A 22,618-nucleotide genomic window follows, 5' to 3' on the forward strand; every position below is an offset into this window, starting at 1 on the left:
TTATCTATTCATTTATTACTTATTTTAAAAATATTTTTTTAATTCATTTCACAAAGGCAGAGAAAGAAACAGAGAGAATAGGCACAGCAGGGCTTCCAGCCATTGCAAATGAACTCCAGATGCATGTGCCACCTTGAGCATCTGTTTTATGTGGGGGTTGGGGGATCAAATCAAAGCCCTTTGGCTTTGCAGGCAAGCTCCTTAGCCAGCTTTCCAGCCCCCATTTATTACTTGAGGGGGGGAATGGGCATGCCTGAACTCCTTGCTGCTGCACATGAACTCCATATGCATACACCACTTTCTGGGGAATTGAACCAATGTTAGCAAGCTCTGGAAGCAACCATCTTCCCAGCCCACTTTTCTGTATTTCTCTCTCTGTCTTTTGAGGTAGGGTCTCACTCTAGTGGAGGCTGACCTGAAACTCACTACGTACTCTCAGGGTAGCCTCGAACTCACAGTGATCCTCCTACCTCTGCCTCCTGAGAGCTGGGATTAAAGGCATGTGCCACCACACCTGGCCTTTTTTTTTTTTTTTTTTTGAGGTAGGGTTTTGCTTTAGCCCAGGCAAGGTCTTTGTCTCAATGGACTGAGCTCTGAAGACATCCAATAAGCCACAAGGACATAAACCTTGACTAGGAAAGTAGTGTAGAGGTGGACCTCTTGCCTAACATGTATGAGGTCCTGCGTTCTATCCCCAGCACCAAAAGCAACCACAGAAAATACTGAACTGCTGGTAGTAAACAAAAGGCAAGTTGTGGAAGCTGGCATCAAACTCAGCCTCCCAGGCACTGGGTTTACAGACCTGTGCCACCATGCCAGGCTTTTAACCCACTTTTTTTTTAAAGTATATTTTATTTACTTATTTGAGAGAGAAAGAGGCAGATAGAATGGGAGCTGGGGTGGTGGCACACGCCTTTAATGCCAGCACTCGGGAGGCAGAGGTAGGAGGATTGCTGTGAGTTTGAGGCCACCCTGAGACTCCATAGTGAATTCCAGGTCAGCCTGAGCTAAAGTGAGACCCTACCTCGAAAAACAAAAATATAGGGCTGGAGAGATAGCTTAGCGGTTAGGCGCTTGCCTGTGAAGCCTAAGGACCCCGGTCCGAGGCTTGGTTCCCCAGGTCCCACGTTAGCCAGATGCACAAGGGGGCGCACGCGTCTGGAGTTCGTTTGCAGAGGCTGGAAGCGCTGGCGTGCCCATTCTCTCTCTCCCCCTCTGTCTGTCTTTCTCTCTGTGTCTGTCGCTCTCAAATAAATAATTTTTTTTTAAAGTGTGTTGGGGGCTGGAGAGATGGCTTAGTGGTTAAGGCACTTGCCTGCAAAGCCTAAGGACCCATGTTCAACTATTTGACTCTCCCGGTCCCACGAAAGCCAGTCGCAAGGTGATGCAAGTGCACAAGGTCTCACATGTGCACTAGGTGGTGCACACACCTGGAGTGTCATTACAGTGGCTAGAGGCCCTGGTGTGCCAATTCTCTCCCTCTTTCTCTTTGTCTCTCACATTAAAAAAAAAAAAAAAAGGCAAGTTGGCTGGGCGCCTGTGTGTGTGTGTGGTGGAGATATACCTCCATCATCAAGAGTTTACTAGCATTATAAGACCCTAGGATCAGCACTCTCCCCCCCCCCATCCCCAAGAGAAACATCTCTGCTCTGTCCATTCTCTCTTTCCCAATGGTCAGGCTCTTGGGAGATAATTCAGCTAGCTCCAATCTTAGTTGGTAGTGGACACCTACCTATTTGCTGTGATCCAGAGCAGGTCACCATGACTAACTTGTCTGCCAGGCACATCTCATATACATGCCTGGTGGTTAGCACTAAGCCACACCCCGTCCTGACTTTGAAGAAGTGTCATTTCTTTCTTCACTACCAGACAGATGACTCATAGAAGTCTTTAGGATGGGAGCAGAGGCACCCAGTGACAAGCAGATGGGGTGGGAGTGGCATCTGTTCCAACCATGGCTAGCCAGAGCTGCGTTTAAAGACCATAGAGGCTGGGGGCATGGCTCAGTGGTTAAGCCTTAACCTACCAAGAATTCCTCAGTGAGGGGCTGTGGTGTGTGGCTCAGCAATAAAGCTCTTGCCTAGTGTGTTCAAGGCCACTGAATTCCACCCCCCAGCATTGCAAAAATAAAGACTTGAGGGCTGGAGAGACAGCTCAGTGGTGAAAGGTGCTTGCTGGCAAAGCCTGGTGACCCAGGTTTGATTCCCCCAGTACTCATGTAAAGCCAGATACACAAAGTGGTGCATGCATTTTATAGTGGCAGGACACCCTGGCACACCCATATTTCCTCTTTCTCTCTCAAATAAATTTAAAAACTTAAACAGTATATGTGTGTGTGTGTGTGTGTGTGTGTGTGTGTGTGTGTGTGTATGACATTTAAAAACAAGAGGGCTGGGGATGTCACTCAGCCATAGAGCACTTGCCTAGCAAGTGGGTTTGATTCCCAGCACCACAAATAATAATCAAGAATCAGGAGGAGGGCTGAAGGGATGGCTTAGCGGTTAAGGCACTTGCCTGCAAAGCCAAAGGACCCAGGTTCAATTCCCCAGGACCCACATAGGCCAGATGCAGAAGGTGGCACATGTGTCTGGAGTTTGTTTGCAGTGGCTGGGGGCCCTGACACGCTCATATTCTCTTTCTCTCAAATAAATAATAAGGGCTGGAGAGATGGTTAGCGGTTAAGCACGTGCCTGTGAAGCCTAAGGACCCCGGTTCAAGGCTCGATTTCCCAGGCCCTCTGTTAGCCAGATGCACAAGGGGGCGCACGCGTCTGGAGCTCATTTGCAGTGGCTGGAAGCCCTGGTGCGCCCTTTCTGTCACTCTCTCTATCTGCCTACCACCCCCCCCCCGTCACTCTCAAATAAATAAATAAAAATGAACAAAAAAATAAAAAATTTTTAAATAAAAAGAAATAAATAATAAATAAAGAGAAAGAGGAAGGAATGGCATCAAATTTATTGTCCTTACTAGTTGTGGCTCCCGGTGCTAAGCAGGAAGCATGCTTCCTCAGGAGGGTCAGGGCTGCTCAACTGGACTTGGGGATGCCAGGCTTGGCTCTGCTAACCCTGGGTGATGGGGAAGGGACCATGGCCCTTTCTCCCCGTCGTCAGATCTCCACAGGTGCGAAGAGCGGATGCATGCAACATAACCACTCGAGTCCCTGTGCCCAGACAACCAGCTCCACGGCAGCCCACGGCTTGGCGGGCTTACGGGGACAACGGGTGGCCAGGCCCACTGGGTGGGGGCAGCACCATGGGCAGAGAGTTGCTACCCTTCTCGTGCCAGCATGTGTCCAGGATGGGGTACAGCTTGCCCTGGAAGTCGGCCTGGAACGTGTAGAGCAGCCTCAGCTCGTCGGGCCGGTCGGCGTCGTAGAAGGCGAGCTCACCGTGCTCGTAGTGCAAGTAGACCCCGATGCGGTGCGGGTGGCCCGCCACGGGCAGCGGCACCCGCGGACAGCCGAACGCCTCATACACCCTGCCCTCCTTGAGGCCCAGCAGCCACACGCCGTGCTCTGGAGACTTGTTCAGCTTGCCCTTGCGGCTGGCCGTGCCCTTGATGACCCCCAGGCGCCAGTCACTCTTGCTGCCCACCACCACCTCCCAGTAGTGGCGGCCGCAGGAGAAGCCCCGGCTGGCCAGGACGCAGGTGCTGTAGTCAAAGCCCTCGGGCTGGCTGGCACGCCGCTGGGCCAGGAGACCGCACTGCACCACGGTGTTGCCCTTGGAGAGTTCCAGCAGTGGGTGGGCGGTGGCAGGGTCGAGCCTGAGAGACTCCGGGGCTGCAGGAGAGACCAGAGAGGCCCGTGGTTAGGCCACAGAGAAGGCCGAAGACCCTGCTGGGGACATGATGGCGAGGGAACTGTGTTCTCTGTGGCACCCCCCACCCCCGGGGCCTGCAGGGGGCAGACACGAGGCTCTGTTGCTGTCTGGACGGTTGGAATGGATGAGGGGATGGGTGGGAGTGTGAGTGAGCAGACTGACAGGTGGGGAAGGGGTGGTGGGTGGGTGAGGTGGATTGGTGGAATAGATGCAGGGACAAGGTGGGTGGGTGGATGGGATGGACAGACTGGATGATGGAGGGAGGGACAGAGGGGTCACTGGATGGAGTGGAGGGACGGCCGGTGGTGGACAGGTGGGTGGATGGCTGAAGCACATAGGCCCACCTCACTGCTGCTGGTGTAGCTGCTTATGGAAGAACCTAGAAGGTGCTGGCCTGTTAGTGCGTCCCCCGCCAGCCCTCCAGGTTCTCCTGGGCACACATAGCAACAGCAGTACTAGAATTAAAAGAATGTGCCACTATGCTGGGTTGTTTTATTTTTTTGGGGGGGGAGGGGGGGCTTTCAAGGTAGGGTCTCGCTGTAACCCAGGCTGATCTGGAATTCACTATGTAGTTCGCCAGGCTGGTCTTGAGCTCTCAGTGATCCTCCTATATCTGCCTCCTGAATGCTGGGATTAAAGGTGTGTGACACCATGCCCGGCTATTTGTTTGTTTGTTTGTTTTTCGAGGTAGGGTCTCACTGTAGCCCAGGCTGACCTGGAATTCACTATGGAGTCTCAGGGTGGCCTGGAACTCACGGTGATCCTCCTACCTCTGCCACCCGAGTGCTGGGATTAAAGGCATGCATCACCACGCCAGACTTTTTTTTTTTTTTTTTTTTTTTTTTTTGATAGCAGATGTTTTCTTTGCTGGTCTAGTAGCCTGCTCAAGGACACACTGTCTTGGCTCACCTTTGTGCTAACTACAAGCTAATCACTTGACTCCAAAATCATGCAAACAACACTCAATGCTCACAGACTGAAATTTCTTTTTCACGCCCCACGCCTTTTAGAAGTGAGACCAGGTTCTCCTATGTTGCCCAGGCTGGCCTGGAATTTGTAACCCTCCTGCCTCAGCCTCACAAGTGCCAGGGTTCTAGATCACACACACACACACACACACACACACACAGACAGGAATTACCTTATTTTCTCTGGTTCAATCGATAAACTAGATGGACAGCAGTTTGGAGGCGGGGGTGCTCACCTGGCAGAACTTTCCGGAAGAGCCTTTTCCACACTGTCAGCTTGATGTCAGCCTGGTGGAGGCCTGGCTTGAAGGAGATGGGGTTGAATGCGCTTTCTAAGGGCCGGGCCTGCTGGATCTCTGCTCTGAAGGTAGTTAGTCCTTATAATGAGAGAATGCTGTATGCGCAGCCACCCCTTCCTCCCACATGGGAAGCCACCCAGGCCGAGCCACGGCTCAAGCCACACACTCCTGATGTCCGCCATTCTGTGCTGTGACACCCGCCTCCAAGAGGATCTGCCTGCTTCCCAGGATGGGAATCTGAACCAGCCTCCACAGGCTGGCGTTTTGAAGCTCATTCCTCAGCTGGTGGTGTTATGGAGCCTCTAAGAGGTGGGGCCTGGCTGGTGGAATAGGTCACTGTGGCGGGCCTTTTGAAGATGACACAGACCACAGCTCCAGCATGCTCACCTGCTGGCCTCCACCATGTGGACAATCCCCCACTACACACTCCCCGTGCCTTGAAGGCCACCAGGTTTTTTCCATCATGCTGGGCTGGAACTGCTTCACGCAAAAATTAAAATAAAAATTGGGCTGGAGAGATGGCTCAGCGGTTCAGTGCTTGCCTGTGAAGCCTAAGGACCGCGGTTTGAGGCTTGATTCCCCAGGACCCACATAAGCCAGATGCAAAGGTGGCGCATGCATTTGCAGTGGCTGGAGGCCCTGGCGTGCCCATTCTCTCTCTGTCTCTCTGTCACTCTCAAATAAATAAATAAAAAAAATTAAAATAAAATAGAAAAAAAAAAAGAAGCTGGAGAGATGGCTTAGCAGTTAAGGCACTTGCCTGTGAAGCCTAAGGACCTTGGTTCAATTCTGCAGGTCCCACGTGAGCCAGATGCACATGGTGGCACAAGCATATGGAATTCATTTGCAGTGGCCAGAGGCCCTGAAGCACCCATTCTCTCTCTCTCTCTTTTTTTTCCTCTCTCTCTCTCTCCAATAAAACCTTTTTGTTTGTTTGTTTTTGCTTTTTCGAGGTAGGGTCTTGCTCTAGCCCAGGCTGCACTGGAATTGACTACATAGTCTGAAGGTGGCCTTGAACTCGTGGCGATCCTCTTACCTCTGCCTCCCGGGTGCTGGGATCAAAGGTGTGTGCCACCACAGCCAGCTTCTAATAATTTTTTTTTTTTTTTTTTAGAGGTATGGTCTCTAGCTCAGGCTGATGTGGAATTCACTATGTTGTCTCAGGGTGGCCTCGAACTCATGGTGATCCTCCTACCTCTGCCTCCCGGGTGCTGGGATCAAAGGCATGTGCCACCATACCCGGCTAATAATAAAACTTTTAAATTAAATAAATTAAAAAATATGACATTGCTTCACACTGTGAAGCAAAACAAACCTTTCCTCCCTGAGGTTGTTTCTGTTGGGTATTTAGACCGCAGTGATACAAATGTAGCTAATTCAACAACTGTTCTCAGACACCAACCAGCAGCCTGGCTTTGGCCTGGTGGACTCGTTAGAAATGGAGGTTCTTGAACATATGTGTGAGTGCTCACACATGTGTGTCTGTGGATGCACACACATATGTGTGCATATGCGTGTGGAGGCCAGAAGACAACCTCAGGTGTCATTCTTCAGGTGTCATCTCAGTTTTTTTTTCTTCCCCCAGAGGCAGGGTCTCACTCTAGCCCAGGCTGACCTGGAATTCACTATGGAGTCTCAGGGTGGCCTCGAACTCTCGGCGATCCTCCTACCTCTGCCTCCTGAGTGCTGGGATTAAAGGCGCGCGCCACCACGCCCGGCTCACACCAGCCTTTTATGCAAATGCTAGGGAATCTGAGCTCAGGTGCTCAAGCGCTTGACCCCACTGCACCATCTCCCCAGGCCCATCAGCTGCTGCTCTGGTTTGGAACGAATGGAAGAACCGGCGGAGACAAGATGCCCGTGCCTGGAGCCACTGGACCCTGGGAAACCTCTCCCTCAACAGCTCCATCTGAGTTCATTACCTGGAAGCCATGGAGTGGTACTTCTGGAAAAGAGAGAAATGGGTTATGGCTGTGCAGCAAGTATGCACTGTGGAGAGCACAGCACTCAGGGCCTCCCCCCACCCCATCCACTCACCTGGATGAACTCGTTGTGACTCTCCCTGCCAAACTGCTCCAGCACCTGTTCAGCCTGGGCTAGCCGCTCTCGAGTACCCTGGGCCTGCTCCAGCTGCATGTCCAGGGAGGCCACCAGGCCACGCGTGTGACCCTTGACCCCCTCCAGACAGCGGGCCTTCTCCTCGTCCACCAGGTGGTGCAGCTCCTGGAACTCTCGGCGAATCACCCAGCAGAAGACATCGGACTCATTCTGGGACAGAGAGGACCAGTCACGGCCGAGCTACTTGGTTGGAACCAGCCTCAGGGTCCCCAAGGCCTTCCTGACAGGAGTTCGGTTTAGAGGCCAAGTGGACTGATGATAGCCAGGGCGTTCACAGTGTAACTGGGAGACCTGGGGACGGCCAGCTACCATGTTGGAGTGGCTCTCTTTTCCTTGTCGTTTGTTTTCAATTTTCAAAGTAGGGTCTCACTGTAGCCCAGGCTGACCTGGACTTCACTATGGAGTCTCAGGCTGGCCTCGAACTCACAGCGATGATCCTACCTCTGCCTCCCCAGTGCTGGTGTTAGAAAGTGTGCCATCACACTGGGAAGCTCAGCTTTTTGTTTTTCTTTCTTTTTAATGTTGGGATTGAATTCAGGGTCTCATGCATGCTAGGAAATACTGGGCTACATCCCCACGTCATCTTTTTACTTTGCGTGTGTGCATGTGTACTGTGGTACATGTGCATACACATGCGCATGGAAGCCAGAGGACGTCTGTTCGTTTTCATGCATCTGAGCACTTCCTGGAGTAAGCTAAGGTCTCTCTCTCAACCTGGAGTGGTTATTTTCACAACCACCCGCCGCCCCCGCGCCCAGCAATTCTCCCGTCTGTACTCCCCACACGGGACTGGGGTTTACAGTCATGTGTGGCCGTGCCCAGCTGTTTATGTGGGTGACAGGAATGTAACAGCCAGGCTCAGGTCCTCATGCTCACACTTCAGGCACTCTTAAACAATAAGCCATCTCCCCAGTGCCTATTTTATTTTATTTTATTTTGAGGCAGGGTCTTGCTCTAGCCCAGACTCACTTGGAATTCACTCTGTAGTCTCAAGGTGGCCTTGAACTCTCGGCGATCCTCCTACCTCTGCCTCCCGAGTGCTGGGATTAAAGGTGTGCGCCACCACACCCGGCTTTTATTTTTTATATGGAGACAAGCGTCTCAGTAAGTTGCCCAAGATGGCTTTAAACTCACTCTACAGTCCAGGGGGACCTTGAAGTGGGATCCTTCTGCCTAACCTCTCAAACTTCAGGCTCCTGGCTCTGTTTTTGCCTATTTTATAGTGCTGGGGATGAAACCCAGAGTCTTGCACATGCAAGGCAAGCACTCTACCACTGAGCCACGCCCCCAGCCCCTCACTGGGGGATTCTGGGCAGGAGCTCTACCACTGAGCCACGCCCCCAGCCCCTCACTGGGGGATTCTGGGCAGGAGCTCTACCACTGAGCCACGCCCCCAGCCCCTCACTGGGGGATTCTGGGCAGGAGCTTTACCACTGAGCCACGCCCCCAGCCCCTCACTGGGGGATTCTAGGCAGGAGCTCTACCACTGAGCCACGCCCCCAGCCCCTCACTGGGGGATTCTAGGCAGGAGCTCTTCCACTGAGCCACGCCCCCAGCCCATCGCTGGGGGATTCTAGGCAGGAGCTCTACCATTGAACCACGACCCCAGCCCCTCACTGGGGGATTCTAGGCAGGAGCTCTTCCACTGAGCCATGCCCTCAGCCCATCGCTGGGGGCTTCTAGACAGGAGCTTTACCACTGAGTGACGCCCCCAGCCCCTCACTGGGGGATTCTAGGAAAGTGCTCTGTGGCAGCCCTCTTAAGGGTGAGGAGAGCTGAATGAGACCATGAATAACATTTTAACTCCTCCACCTCCAGCCCCATGGGTGGGCCTCTCATTTAGGTAAATGGGCAATGAAGACTTTCTCTCCAGCCTTTTTGTCTTTTTCTTTTTGTTTTTTTCAACATAGGGTCTTGCTGTAGCTCAGGCTGACCACCTGGAATTTGCTATGTAGTCTCAGGGTGACCTGGAACTCATGGTGATCATCCTATCTCTGTCTCCCAAGCGCTGGGATTGAAGGCGTGCGCCACCACGGCCCTCAGCCTTTTTTGTTCTAAGGATGTAGAGGGCACCAAGACAGGTTGCCAAGGTCAAGTACACATAGGTGGCACTAGAGGGTGGTGGGACAAAGTCAAGCCCAATCTTTGGGATGTTTATCTCATGGACTCCAGTCCTGCCTTATCTCAGTCCCAAGGACATTGAGCACAAAAGCCAAGTTCCAGTCATTCCTGAACTGGGCTGATTTCCCTTGGAAGGAACAGAGTCCTCTCTGCCTGCTCCACATGCTTTGAACTTGGTTTGTGTGGAAGACACTCCCTTTCTGTAAAGGGCAAATGGTAACGGGGCTTGTTTAGAATGTAGTTCATGGCTAGAACACTGCACATGCCTGGCATGAACAGGGCACTGTGTTTATCCCTACTACTGGAAAATGTAAAACAGTGTACTGGAGAGATGGCTTAGCGGTTAAGGTGCTTGCCTGCAAAGCATAAGGACACAAGGTGACTCATGCGTCTGAAGTTCGTTTGCAGTGGCTGTAGATTCTGGCATGCTCATGCTCTCTCTCTGCCTGCCTCTTTCTCTCTCACAAATAAGTAAATATATAAAATATTATTTTAAAAAAGTAAAAAGGGGGCTGGAGAGGTGGCTTAGCTCTTAAGGCACTTGCCTGGAAAGCCAAAGGGCCTAGGTTCAATTCCCTAGAACCCATGTAAGCCAGGTGCAGAAGGTAACAACACATGCATCTGGAGTTCATTTGCAGTGGCTAGAGGCCCTGGTGCACCCATTCTCGCTACATATATCTTCCTCTTTCTCTCTCTCCAATAAATAAGTAAAATAAAAAGTTTAAAAAAATATGCAAACAAGCCAGGTGTGGTGGCGCATGCCTTTAATACCAGCACTTGGGAGGCAGAGGTAGGAGGATTACCATGAGTTTGAGGCCACCTTGAGACTGCAGAGTGAATTCCAGGTCAGCCTGAGGTAGAGTGAGACCATATGTCAAAAACCCAACAGAAGAAAAAATAAAGTTAAGCAAACAAAAAGCCCCAGGAAAACTTGGGCTGAAGGCATTACTCAATGGTAGAGCCCCTGCCTAGAATCCCCCAGTGAGGGGCTGAGGGCGTGGCTCAGTGGTAGAGCTCCTGCCTAGAATCCCCCAGTGAGGGGCTGGGGGCGTGGCTCAGTGGTAGAGCTCCTGCCTAGAATCCCCCAGTGAGGGGCTGGGGGCGTGGCTCAGTGGTAGAGCTCCTGCCTAGAATCCTCCAGTGAGGGGCTAGGGTGTGGCTCAGTGGTAGAGCTCCTGCCTAGAATCCCCAGTGAGGGGCTGGGGGCGTGGTTCAGTGGTAGAGCTCCTGCCTAGAATCCCCAGTGAGGGGCTGGGGGCATGGCTCAGTGGTAGAGCTCCTGCCTAGAATCCCCCAGTGAGGGGCTGGGGACTGGTTCAGTGGTAGAGCTCCTGCCTAGAATCCCCAGTGAGGGGCTGGGGGCGTGGCTCAGTGGTAGAGCTCCTGCCTAGAATCCCCCAGTGAGGGGCTGGGGGCGTGGCTCAGTGGTAGAGCTCCTGCCTAGAATCCCCCAGTGAGGGGCTGGGGGTTGTGATTCAGTCATAGAAAGCTTGCCTAGCATGAACAAAGTTCTGGGCTCCATCCCCAGCACTGCAAATAAAGAAAGAAAGAAATAAACAAAAACATAAATAAAATATGGGCTGGGGATGTGGCTCAGTAGGTAGAGTGCTTGCCTAGCATGCATGAAGCCCTTGGATTCAATGTCCGGTACCACATAAATTGAGTGTATGCTTGTAATCCCAGCATTTAGGAGGTGGTGACAGGAATATCAGAAGTTTAAGACCATACTCTATTATTTACTAAGTTTAAGGCCAGCCTGGACTACATGAAACGGTATCTCAAAATAAATAGATAAGGAGAAAAAGAAGAAAAAATTTGTGTCTGTTTTCATTTTTTATTGCACTGGGGATGGAACCTAGCGAGGGCCTCACAAATACGGAGCAAATGCTCTACCACTGAGCCACATCCCAGCTAAATAGAGAGGAATCTTTTTTCTTTGGCATGTGTATGTACGTTCACACGTGTGTGGGAGCATGTATGCATGTGTGCACTGACGTTCTTCCACCACTCTCCATTTTATTTATCAAGACAAGGACTCTCCCTTGAGTCCTAAGCTTGCAGATACAGCTAGTCTAACAAACCAGCTTGCCTTGAGAATCTGCCTGTCTCTCTCTCTAGAGGGCTGGGATTTTAGGCATAAGACTCCACACCTCACCGCTGGCCACATTTCTGTAAGTTCTTGGGATCCAAACACTGGTTCTCATGCTTGTGCTGCATGAACTTTTAAAATATTTAATACCTTTAAATTTTTTTTAAATATTTACTTATTTGAGGGAGAGAGAGCCAGATGAGAGAGAGAGAAAGAGTGGGTGCACCAGGGCCTCTAGCCACTGCAAAGGAATTCCAGATCATGTGCCACCTTGTGCATCTGTATTACATGAGTACTAGGGAATCAAGCCTGGGTCCTTAGGCTTCACAGACAAGGGCCTTAACTGCTAAGCTATCTCCCCACCCCCTTTTTATTTTATTTTATTTATGTATTTATTTTGGTTTTCTGAGGTAAGGTCTCACTATAGTCCAGGCTAGAATTCACTATGTAGTCTCAGGATGGCCTTGAACTCACAGCAATCCTCCTACCTCTGCCTCCCGAGTGCTGGTATTAAAGGCATGTGCCATCACACCCAGCCCCTTTTTATATTTTATTTTATTTTAAAAATATCTATTTACTTATTTATTTGAGAAGGAGAGGGACAGAATGGCACACCTAGGCCTCTAGCCACTGTAAACGAACTCCAGATGCATGCGCCCCCTTGTGCATCTGACTTATGTGGGTCCTGGAGAGGCGAACCAGGACCCTCTGGCTTTGCAGGCGAACGCCTAACTGCTCAGCCATCTCTCCAGCCCCCCTTTTTATTTTTTTAAACAACTTTATTTTTTATTATTTGTTTGTATTTTTATTTATTTGAGAAAGAGGCAGATGAGAGAAAGAGACAGAGAGGGAGAATGGGCATGCCAGGGCTTCTAGCCACTGCAAATGAATTCCAGACATATGTACCTCCTTATGCATCTGGCTTACATGGGACCTGGAGAATTGAACCTGGGTCCTTTGGCTTTGCAGGCAAGTGACTTAACTGCTAAGCCATCTCTGTAGCCCAAGAACTTTATTTTTTTTTATGAGACACAGATATAGTGTGCGTGTGTGTGTGTGTGTGTGTGTGTGTGTGTGAGAGAGAGAGAGAGAGAGAGAGAGAGAGAGAATTGGCATTGGCATGCCAGTTCCTGCAGCCACTGCCATCAAATTCCGAGAAATGTACGCCACCTAGTGCACTTGTGTCACCTTGTACATCCGGCTTATCTGGGATCTGGAGAGTCGAACATGGGTCCTTGGGTTTCACAGGCAAGTGCCTGAACCACTAAGCCATCTCTCCAGCCTCATGAACTTTAATCAAGCCATTCCCTAGCCCTAGAACTGGGATATGCTGGAAGGTAGGGGTGGTGCCTGGTCTTAGGATATGGGGCAGAGGGGGAGAACTCACGACAATCCGGGTCCTGTTGTTCACCAGTTTGGCAATGTGCTCATCCACCTTCCTCTGTTCTTGCTTCAGGTCGGAGATGAGGGCCGCCAGCTCCTCCTGTAGATGACAAGCCAGGGCGCATGAGCAGCTGGCCTCCCTGCTTCATGGGCAGCCTAGGACCTCTCCCTTCTGGGGAGCAACCTAGTGGCCATGACAGTGCAACCAGAGCTGCCCACGTGCCCTTGACCCCCCAAACAATCTTCAAGGAAGATAGGTATGGTTGCAAATGTGGAATTCCAGCACTCAGGAGGCTGAGGCAGGAGAATCAGGAGTTTGAAGCCAGCTGGGCATAGTGGCACACGCTTTTAATCCCAGCACTCAAGAGGCAGAGGTAGGAGGATTGCCATGAGTTCGAGGCCACCCTGAGACTACATAGTGAATTCCAGGTCAGCCTGGGCTAGAGCGAGACCCTACCTTGAAAAACCATTAAAAAAAAAAAAAAAGAGTTTGAGGCCAACCTCGGCTATATAGTGAGACCCTGTCTCAAAATCAAAAGTAAACTGGGTGTGGTGGTGTGCGCCTTTAATCCCAACACTTGGGAGGCATAGGTGGAAGGATCGCTGTGAATTCGAGGCCAACCTTGGACTACATAGTGAGTTCCAGGTCAGCCTGGGCTATTAAAAAAGCAAGTATAGCCAGGCGTGGTGGCGCACACCTTTAATCCCAGCACTCAGGAGGCAGAGATAGGATTGCTGTGAGTTCGAGGCCACCCTGAGACTCCATAGTGAATTCCAGGTTAGCCTGGGCTAGAGTGAGACCCTGCCTCGAAAAAACAAAAACAAAAAATAAACAACAACAACAAAAACAAATATACAAAATAAAATAAAAGAGAGCTGGGGTGGCTGGGAAGCTGGCTCAGCAGTTTGGACCTCAGCACCCAGGTAAGAAGAAGGACATGAGGCCTGGAGATACAGCCCAGCAGTTAAGGTGTTTGCCTATCAAGCCTAATCACCAGAGTCCAAATCCCCAGTATCCACATAAAGCCAGATGCACAGTGGCGCATGGATCTGGAATTCATCTGCAGCAGCAGGAGGCCCTGGTGTGCCCATTCTCTCCTTCTCTCTCTTTTTCTCTCTCTTTGCTTGCAAAAAAAAAAAAAAAAAAAAAAAAAAAAAGCCAGGCATGGTAGCACATGCCTTTAATCCCAGCACTTAGGAGGCTGAGGTAGGAGGATTGCCATGAGTTTGAGGCCACCCTGAGACTACATAGTGAATTCCAGGTCAGCCTGGGCTAGAGCGAGACCCTACTTTGAAAAACGAAACAAAACAAACAAACAAAAAATCTTTTTAAGGGTACTAAATCTCACTCACTACATAATCCAGGCTATGAGAACTCATTATGTGCTCAGGCTGTCCTTGAACTCATGATCCTCCTGCCTTAGTCTCTCTTGAGTGCTGGGATTGCAAGTGTGTATGACCATGCCATTCCTTTCCCTGTGGCCAGTTAACAAGGACCTGTTCTCATCTCTCTCTTCCTCGGGAAGTGGCTGTTGGTTCCCTCCTGGGACTGTGGTGGGATGGCCATCAGTCTCAGGGTGCACAGCAAGGGCACCAGGCCACTGATCCCTATGCTTTCTGGAGGCTGTGTTGTTGCTGCTGTTGTTGTTTAGAATATATTTCATTATTTATTTGAGAGAGAGAGAAGGCAGAGAGAGAGAGAGAGAATAGGCACACCTCCAGCCACTGCAGACAAACTCCAGATGCATGCACGCCCTTGTGCATCTGGCTTACATGGGTCCTGGAGAGTTGGACCATGATCGTTTGGCTTTGCAGACAAATGCCTTAACAGCGAAGCCACCTCTCCAGCCCCGCCTTTTTTTTTTTTTTCTTTTTCTTTTTTTGGTTTTTCGAGGTAGGGTCTCACTCTAGCTCAGGCTGACCTGGAATTCACTATGTAGTCTCAGGGTGGCCTTGAACTCACGGCAATCCTCCTACCTCTGCCTCCCTAGTGCTGGAATTAAAGGCGTGCACCACCATGCCCAGATTGCCCCCCCCGTTTGAATTTTTTTTGTTTTTTTAGAGAGAGTGAGAGAGACAGAGAGAGAGGAGAGAGAGAAGTTGTGTGCCAGGGCCTCAGCCACTGAAATCGAACTCCAGACGCTTTCGCCATCTAGTGGGCATGTCCAACATTGCTCTTCCCACACCTTTGTGTCTCTGGCTTATGTGGGATCTGGAGAGTAGAACATGGGTCCTTAGGCTTCCACAGGCAAGCACCTTAACCACTAAGCCAGCTCTCCAGCCTTAGGCTTCTCTTTCTTATGCAAAGGAAAGAGATAAAGAAAAATGGCATGCCAGGGCCACCAGCCACTACAATCGAACTCCAGATGTATGCACCATTTTGTGTGTCTGTGCAACCTTGCAGGCTTGCATCACCTTGTGCATCTGGCTCACATGGGACCTGGAGAGTCCAACATGAGTCCTTAATCTTTGTAAGCAAAGCTGAACTGCTAAGACATCTCTCCAGCCCTGACTTGCAACTCTTAATTTTTTGAGGTAGGGTCTCCCTCTAGCCCAGGCTGACCTGGAATTCACAATGTAGTCTCACAGTGGTGTAGAACTCATGGCGATCCTCCTACCTCTGCCTCCCAAGTGCTAGGATTAAAGGTGTGCACCACCATGCCCGGCTGACTTCCAACTCTTAATCCTCCTGCCTCAGTCTGCCAAGTGCCGAAATGGCAGGCACCACCACACCCTGCTTCACTAACACGTTGTACCCATTCATCTTGCTGACTCTTCAGACCTGTAGATACAGGAAGCTGATCTTCTGTTGTTTGCTTGTTTTGTTTTGGAGGTAAGGTCTCTTGCTAGTCCAGACTGGCCTCAAACTCACAGAAATCTTCCTCCCTCAGCCTCCCAAGCGCTGGGATTAAGGGCGCGAGCCAACACGCCTGGCAGGAAGCTGAATTTAAAGATGACTTGTGACTCCCAGAAGGCCACAGTCAGCCAGTGTTCCCTCTGTCCCCTCCTCAGGCTCCTCAATCTCTATCCCTGTGTGTGTGTGTGTGTGTGTGTGTGTGTGTGTGTGTGTGTGTGTAGTTTCTGCATGCATGTGTGTGTTTCGGCATGGAGACCAGAGGTTGATGTAAGGAGTTTTCCTCAGACACTCTACCTCATTTGTTTATATTTACTTTGGTGTGTGTGTGGAGTGTGTGTATGTACAGTGCATGACATGTGTGTGCAGTTGCACACACCCCATGCTCACACATGCACAGACCAAAGGAGAATATCCGGTGTCCTCCTCAGTCGCCCTTTGGCTTGTATCCTCAAGAGTCTCTCACTGAACCTGGAGCTGCCATTTTCAGTCAGACTGGCTGACCAGCAAGGCCCAGACAGTCTGTTCTCTGCTCCTCACAGGACTGGGAGTAGAGGCATGAGTGGCCATTTTTATGTGGGTGCTGGGGATCAAACTTGGGCCATCTTAGGCCTTCATGCTTGTGCAGCAAAAGACCCCTACTTACTGAGCCATTTCCAAAGCCCTCCAGCTTTTTCTTTTCTTTTGAGGTAGGGTCTCACTCTAGCCCAGGCTGAACTGGAATTCACTCTAGCTCCAGGCTGGTCTTAAACTCAGAGTGATGCTCCTACCTTTGCCTCCTGAGTGCTGGGATCAAAGGTTGAGCTTTTTGTTGTTGTTAAGAGAGAGAGAGAAAGAATTGGCATGCTAGGGCCTCAACCACTGAAATCACACTCCAGACACTTGTGCCACCTAGTGGGCCTGTGCAACCTTGCACTTGCCTCAGCTTTGTGCATCTGGCTTACATGGGATCTGGAGAGAGATGGAACATGGGTCCTTAGGCTTTGCAGGCAAGTGCCTTAACCGCTGAGCCATCTCTCCAGCCCTGAGCTTTTTTTTTTTTTTTTTTTTTTTTTTTTTGAGGTAGGGTCTCACTCTAGCCCAGTCTGACCTGGAATTCACTATGTAGTCTCAGGGTGGCCTCGAACTCACGGCAATCCTCCTACCTCTGCCTCCCGAGTGCTGGGATTAAAGGCGTGCACCATCATTCCCGGCTATGAGCTTATTTTTTGAGACAGGTCTCTTGAGGAACCTTGAGCTTAATTCCACTAGACTGGCTAGCCAGCAAATCTTGGAGATGCACATGTCTCTACCTTCTCAGAACTGAGATTACAGGCACATGCTAGCCTGCCTCGCATTTTGTTGTTTTGCTTTTTCAGGTAGGGTCTCACTCCAGCCCAGGCTGACCTGGAATTCACTATGTAGTCTCAGGGTGGCCTCGAACTCAGGGTGATAATCCTGCCTCTGCCTCCTGAGTGCTGGGATTAAAGATGTGCACTACCACGCTCAGCCCATGCCTGGCATTTTTACATATGTACTAGGGATCTGATTTCAAGTTCTTAAGTTTACAAGGTGAGTACACTTTGCTCACTGAGGCATCTCCCCAACTCCTCCCTCCCCAGTGCTTCTTGGGGTGTCATCTGTGGCTTCGTTCAGTCTGCAGACAAACTCTCTTGCTTGGTCTTCTCCCCAGTGCCTTGAGAGTTCAGCCACACGCAGAACACTGCACATCTCTCCCCTAGGCTTCAGATACTCCCATGATCCTCATTCTCACATGCCTATTACTGGGGGATTCCAGGCAGGAGCTCTACCACTGAACCATACACCCAGAACCTCACTGGGGGATTCTAGGCAGGAGCTCTACCACTGAGCCACGCCCCCAGCCCCTCACTGGGGGATTCCAGGCAGGAGCTCTACCACTAGCTACATCCTCTTGGATTAGGTTCTTTGCTTCTTAAAAATTTGTTTCCAAGTGTTTTTTTTTTTTTTAATTTGAGAGCGACAGACACAGACAGAAAGACAGATAGAGGGAGAGAGAGAGAATGGGCGTGCCAGGGCTTCCAGCCTCTGCAAATGAACTCCAGACGCGTGCGCCCCCTTGTGCATCTGGCTAACGTGGGACCTGGGGAACCGAGCCTCGAACCGGGGTCCTTAGGCTTCACAGGCAAGCACTTAACCGCTAAGCCATCTCTCCAGGCCCTGTTTCCAAGTTTTTAAAAGACAATAAATTGCACTCGGGAGTCAGAGGTAGGAGGATTGCCCTGAGTTTGAGGTCACCCTGAGACTCCATAGTGAATTCCAGGTCGGCCTGGGCTAGAGTGAGACCCTACCTCAAAAAAACAAAAAGGAAAAAAAAAGACAATAGAATTATTCTATAGAGTAAATGAAATTTCATAGGTGAAACTGTTTGACAAACCTCAATCCAATAACCTAAGACAGTATTATGTTTTTTTTTTGTTTGTATGTGTTTTTAAAAACGTATTTCATTTATTTATTTATTTGAGAGAGAGAAAGAGAAAGAATACAAATACATAGAGAATGACCTTCCAGAGCATTTAATTACTTCAAATGAACTCCAGATGCATGTGCCACCTTATGCATCTGGCTTACATGGGTCCTGGGGAATCAAACCTGGGTTGTTAGGTTTTACAGGCAAGAGCCTTAACCACTGAGCAATTTATCCAGCCTCTTGTGTGTGTTTTTGTTTTTAGATTTATTTTATTTTATTTATTTTTTTGAAAGCAACAGACAGAGAAAGAAGCAGAGAGAGAGAGAGAGAAAATGGATACACCAGGGCCTCTAGCCACTGCAAATAACTCCAAATGCATTCACCACCTTGTGCATCTGCCTTATGTGGGTACTGGGGAATTGAGCCTTGAACCTGGGTCCTTAGGTTTCACGGGCAAGTGCTCAACTGCTAAGCTGTCTCTCCATCCCTTGTGTGTGTTTTTGATGTAGGCTTCCACTCTGTTGCCCAAGTTGGTCTTGAACTCTCAATTTTCCTACCTCATCCTCTCCAGTCCTGCACCTCCATGCTGGGTTCCTGATTTATTTCCTGGCTGTGTGCTCCTCAGCCTGTGTTTGGGGCCCAGTGTTTTGTTCCCTGCTGCGTTTTGGTGCCTGCAGAAGTAACTGGCTTCTAGTAAGTGCTCAGAGCCTATTTGTTAGATAGTGAAGTCCTCAGCCTATGGAGCAGTAGCTTTGTCTCAGAAAGCAAAAGTCAGGCTGGGGAGACGGCTCATTGGCTAAAATCACTTGCTGCAAAAGTGTGACAACCTGGATTCATGTCTCCAGAACCCACATAAAGTGCATATGGCAGCACGAACATCTGCCATTCCAGTGTTCCTACAGCAAGGTGGGTGATGGCCAGTGGAGAATTCCCAAAAGCGGTGGGCCGGCTACCTGGTGAGCACAGCTACAAGGAGACCCTGCCTCAATTGAGAGGGAAGGCCAGGGTACACCCAAGGTTGTCCTCTGACCTCCACCCACGTGCTGGAGAACAAGCAGCACGGTATGTGTGCTCCCCCACTCACACATCACACACACACACACACACACACACACACAATTTTTAAAAGGGGCTGGAGAGATGGCTTAGCGGTTAAGGCACTTGCCTGCAAAGCCAAAGGACCTCGGTTCTATTCCCCAAGGACCCACGTAAGCCAAATGCACAAGGGGGCTCACGCATCTGGAGTTTGTTTGCAGTGGCTGGAAGCCCTGGTGTGCCCATTCTCTCTTTCTCTCTGCCTCTTTCTCTCTCTTAAATAAATAAATAAATAAATAGGGCTGAGCCGGGCATGGTGGCGCACGCCTTTAATCCCAGCACTCGGGAGGCAGAGGTAGGAGGATCACCGTGAGTTCAAGGCCATCCTGAGACTACAGAGTTAATTCCAGGTCAGCCTGGACCAGAGTGAGACCCTACCTCGAAAAACCAAAAAAAAAAATTAAAAAAAAAATAGGGCTGGAGAGATGATTCAGCAGTTAAGGTGCTTCCCTGCAAAACCTGACGACCCAGGTTTGAGTCCCCAGTACCCATGTAAAGCCAGGTGCAGAAAGCAGTGCACTCACATGGAGTCCCTTTGTAGTGGCTGGAGGCCCTAGGGCACCCATTCTTTCTATCTCTGTATCTGTCTCTCTCTGCTTGAACATAAACAAATACAAATTTTAAAACAATTTTTAAAATACAACAGAGCTGGAGAGATGGCTCAATAGTTAAGCCACTTGCTTGCAAAACCTAATGCCCTGGGTTCAATTTCCCAATACCCACATAAAGTCAGATACATAAAGCCGGGCGTGATGGCACCTGCCTTTAATCCCAGCACTGGGGAGGCAGAGGAATGAGGACTGCCCGGAGTTCGAGGGCACCCTGAGGCTACAGTGGATTCCAGGTCAACCTGGTCTACAGCAAGGCCCTACGTCGAAAAACAAAACAAAATAACAACAAAAAGTCAGATACACTAAGTGGCGCATGCATCTGGAGTTCCATTTGCTGTGGGCAGAGGCCCTGGTGCACCCATTCTTTTTCTCTTTCTCCTGCTTGCGAATAATAAATACCCAACAGGGCCTGGGAAGATGGCTCAGAGAGGCTAAAGGTGTTTCCTTGCAAAGTCTATTGGCCCACATTCAATTCCCAAGCCACCCATGTAAGCTGGGCACAAAAAGTGGCACAGGCATCAGGTGTATGTTTGCAGTGGCAAGAAGCCATGGCATGCCCATGTGCACACAGACTTGTGCAGATAAATGATTTTTTTTTAAGACGGGTGATGTCACTCAGTGATTGAGTGCCTGCTTAGCTATTCACAAGGTCAAGCAGTGCAAACAAAATGCAGCTATCCCGAAATGCAAAAAAAAAAAAAAAAAAAAAAAAACAAGGATAGGCTTGCACAAGATACTGGAAGATTCCTCATGATTCCTGTGGCTGTGCTTTCCACAGTACCTACTGTGAGCAGCTGCTAAAAACAATGAATGGGGGGGAGGCTGGAGAGCCGCTTAGGGGTTAAGCGCTTGCCTGTGAAGCCTAAGGACCCGGGTTCGAGGTTCGTTTTCCCAGGACCCACGTTAGCCAGATGCATAAGGGCGCGCACGGGAGGCCTATTCTCCTTCTCCTTTGTCTGTCTCTCTCATATCTATCTCTGCTTATTTTTGCAAATAAATAATTTTTCTTCAAGGAAGAAAAAACAAGGAATGCATGCCTGCTCCAGGACAGAATCTAGGTCTAGCTGCAAGTCCGCCTTCGTGCCGCGTGGCGGCGCCAGAGAGCACGGGGGTGGGGAGGCCTCCGCCGCGCCGCGCTCGCTCCCCGGGCCCCGCAGCCCGCCCCGCGCACCTTCATGCGGCTGTAGACCGTGGAGGCCGGCGTGACTTGGTGGCGCTGGTGCGAGCCCAGCAAGCCACAGAGGCCGCAGATGAGCTCCTGGTCTTTCTCGCAGAAGAGGCTGAGAGGGTTCCGGTGGTGCACGCAGACCGCGGGCTCCGCGTCCCCGGGGAGCCGGAGGGCGTCGATCACTCGGGCCAGGGAGACATTGGGAGGGGAGCTGCTACCATCCACCGACTGTCGACACACCGGGCAGCGCAGCTCCGCGTCCAGGTGGCGACGGGACAGGGACACCAGGCAGTCCTTGCAGTAGGAGTGGCCGCACTGGAGCATCAGGGGTTCCTTGAAGACCTCCAGGCAGATTGGACACTGCAGCTGGTCCTGCAGCTCGGGCACCCTCACCTGCCAAGCCATGCGGGCTGCTAGCTGCAATAAAGGTGGCCAGGTTCCGTTCTGACTCCTCCCGTCTCCCAGTAGCCCACCATCCCCAACCTCAGGACTGCTGGAAGCCTAGGTGCGGGGAAGCCAGTGCGTAATTCACCGTGACCTTGGGCCTCAGTTTCCCCAAACGAAAAACAAAAGGCTTGGGCTTAACCGGTTAAGGCATTTGCCTGCAAAACCTAAGGACCCAGGTTTGATTTCCCCAGGACCCACATAAGCTGCATGCACAAGGTGGCGCATGCATCTGGAATTTGTTTGCAGTGACTGGAGGACATGGCAGGCCTATTCATTTTCTCAATCTCTCTCTGTCTGTCTCTGCCTCTTTCTTTCTCTCAAGTAAATGACATTTAATTTAATAAAAAAGAAAAGAAAAGGGCTTGAATGAAACAAATGATCATTCAAGGGCCTAAGGATATAGCTCAACAGTAGAGCACTTGTCCAGCCTGTCTGAGGCCCTGGGTTCAAGCCCCAGTACCCCACAACAGCAAGCCATGTGGAGATACGACTCTACCCTGTTTTTGGATTCTATCTCTTTTTTCTTTCTTTGGTTTTTCAAGGCAGGGTCTCACTCTGGCCCAGGCTGACCTGGAATTCACTATGTAGTCCCAGGGTGGCCTCAAAATCACAGTGACCCTCCTACCTCTGCCTCCCGAGTGTTGGGATTAAAGGCGTGTGCCACCACACCTGGCCCGGATTCTACCATTTTTAAAAAGAAATTTTATCTACGGACTCTGTGTACGCATATGTTTACGTGTGTGATGTGTGTCCATGGCACACATGTGAAGGTCAGAGGACAACTTTCAGGTCTGTTCTTGTCCACCTCCTTTGAGGCTGGGCCTCTCCCATTGTTGCTCACTGCTGCCCTCCTGAGCTTCTGGGAAATTCCCCTCTCCACCTCCCTCCTTGGCCAAGCCACACTAGGATTGCAGACGCCCACTACAGCTTCTGGCTTTACGTGGAGTCTGGGGACCCGAACTCAGGTACTTGGAGTTGCATGGAAAGAGCTTTTATCTACTGAGATGCATCCCCATCCCCTTGGCCAAGCTTGGGCTTGATCCCAGGTTCTTTTTTTTTTTTTTTTTTTTTTTCCCCAAGGTAGATTCTCATTCTAGCCCAGGCTGACCTGGAACTCACTATGTAGTCTCCGGTGACCTCGAACTCAGGGCGATCCTCCTACCTCTGCCCCCGGGGTGCTGGTATTAATGACGTGCACCACCACACCCGGCTTCCT

General features: G+C 50.5%; 1 protein-coding gene across 1 annotated transcript; it reads right to left on the reverse strand.

Moving 5' to 3' along the window:
• Nucleotides 1-7,006: 7,006 nt before the first annotated feature.
• On the reverse strand, nucleotides 7,007-21,360 carry Trim50 (tripartite motif containing 50). The gene is made up of 4 exons (XM_045144402.1): nucleotides 20,959-21,360; nucleotides 12,804-12,899; nucleotides 7,126-7,356; nucleotides 7,007-7,033 (listed from the first exon to the last, which is right to left on the reverse strand). The coding sequence occupies exons 1-4, from the start codon at nucleotides 21,358-21,360 to the stop codon at nucleotides 7,007-7,009; spliced, it is 756 nt and encodes a 251-aa protein (XP_045000337.1).
• Between the last annotated feature and the right edge of the window lie 1,258 nt (nucleotides 21,361-22,618).

This window comes from Jaculus jaculus, chromosome 2, assembly GCF_020740685.1.
Source record: "Jaculus jaculus isolate mJacJac1 chromosome 2, mJacJac1.mat.Y.cur, whole genome shotgun sequence".
Classification (NCBI taxonomy): Eukaryota; Metazoa; Chordata; class Mammalia; order Rodentia; family Dipodidae; genus Jaculus; species Jaculus jaculus.

Excerpts from the sequence above, each read along its gene's own strand:
- Trim50 (XM_045144402.1), bottom strand. The coding sequence starts at position 21,360 with ATGGCTTGGCAGGTGAGGGTGCCCGAGCTGCAGGACCAGCTGCAGTGT. Across the intron at positions 12,900-20,958 it reads CGGTCTACAGCCGCATGAAG|GAGGAGCTGGCGGCCCTCAT; the intron begins GTGCGCGGGGCG and ends TGTCATCTACAG. Across the intron at positions 7,034-7,125 it reads GTCACAACGAGTTCATCCAG|AAGTACCACTCCATGGCTTC; the intron begins GTGAGTGGATGG and ends TCTCTTTTCCAG.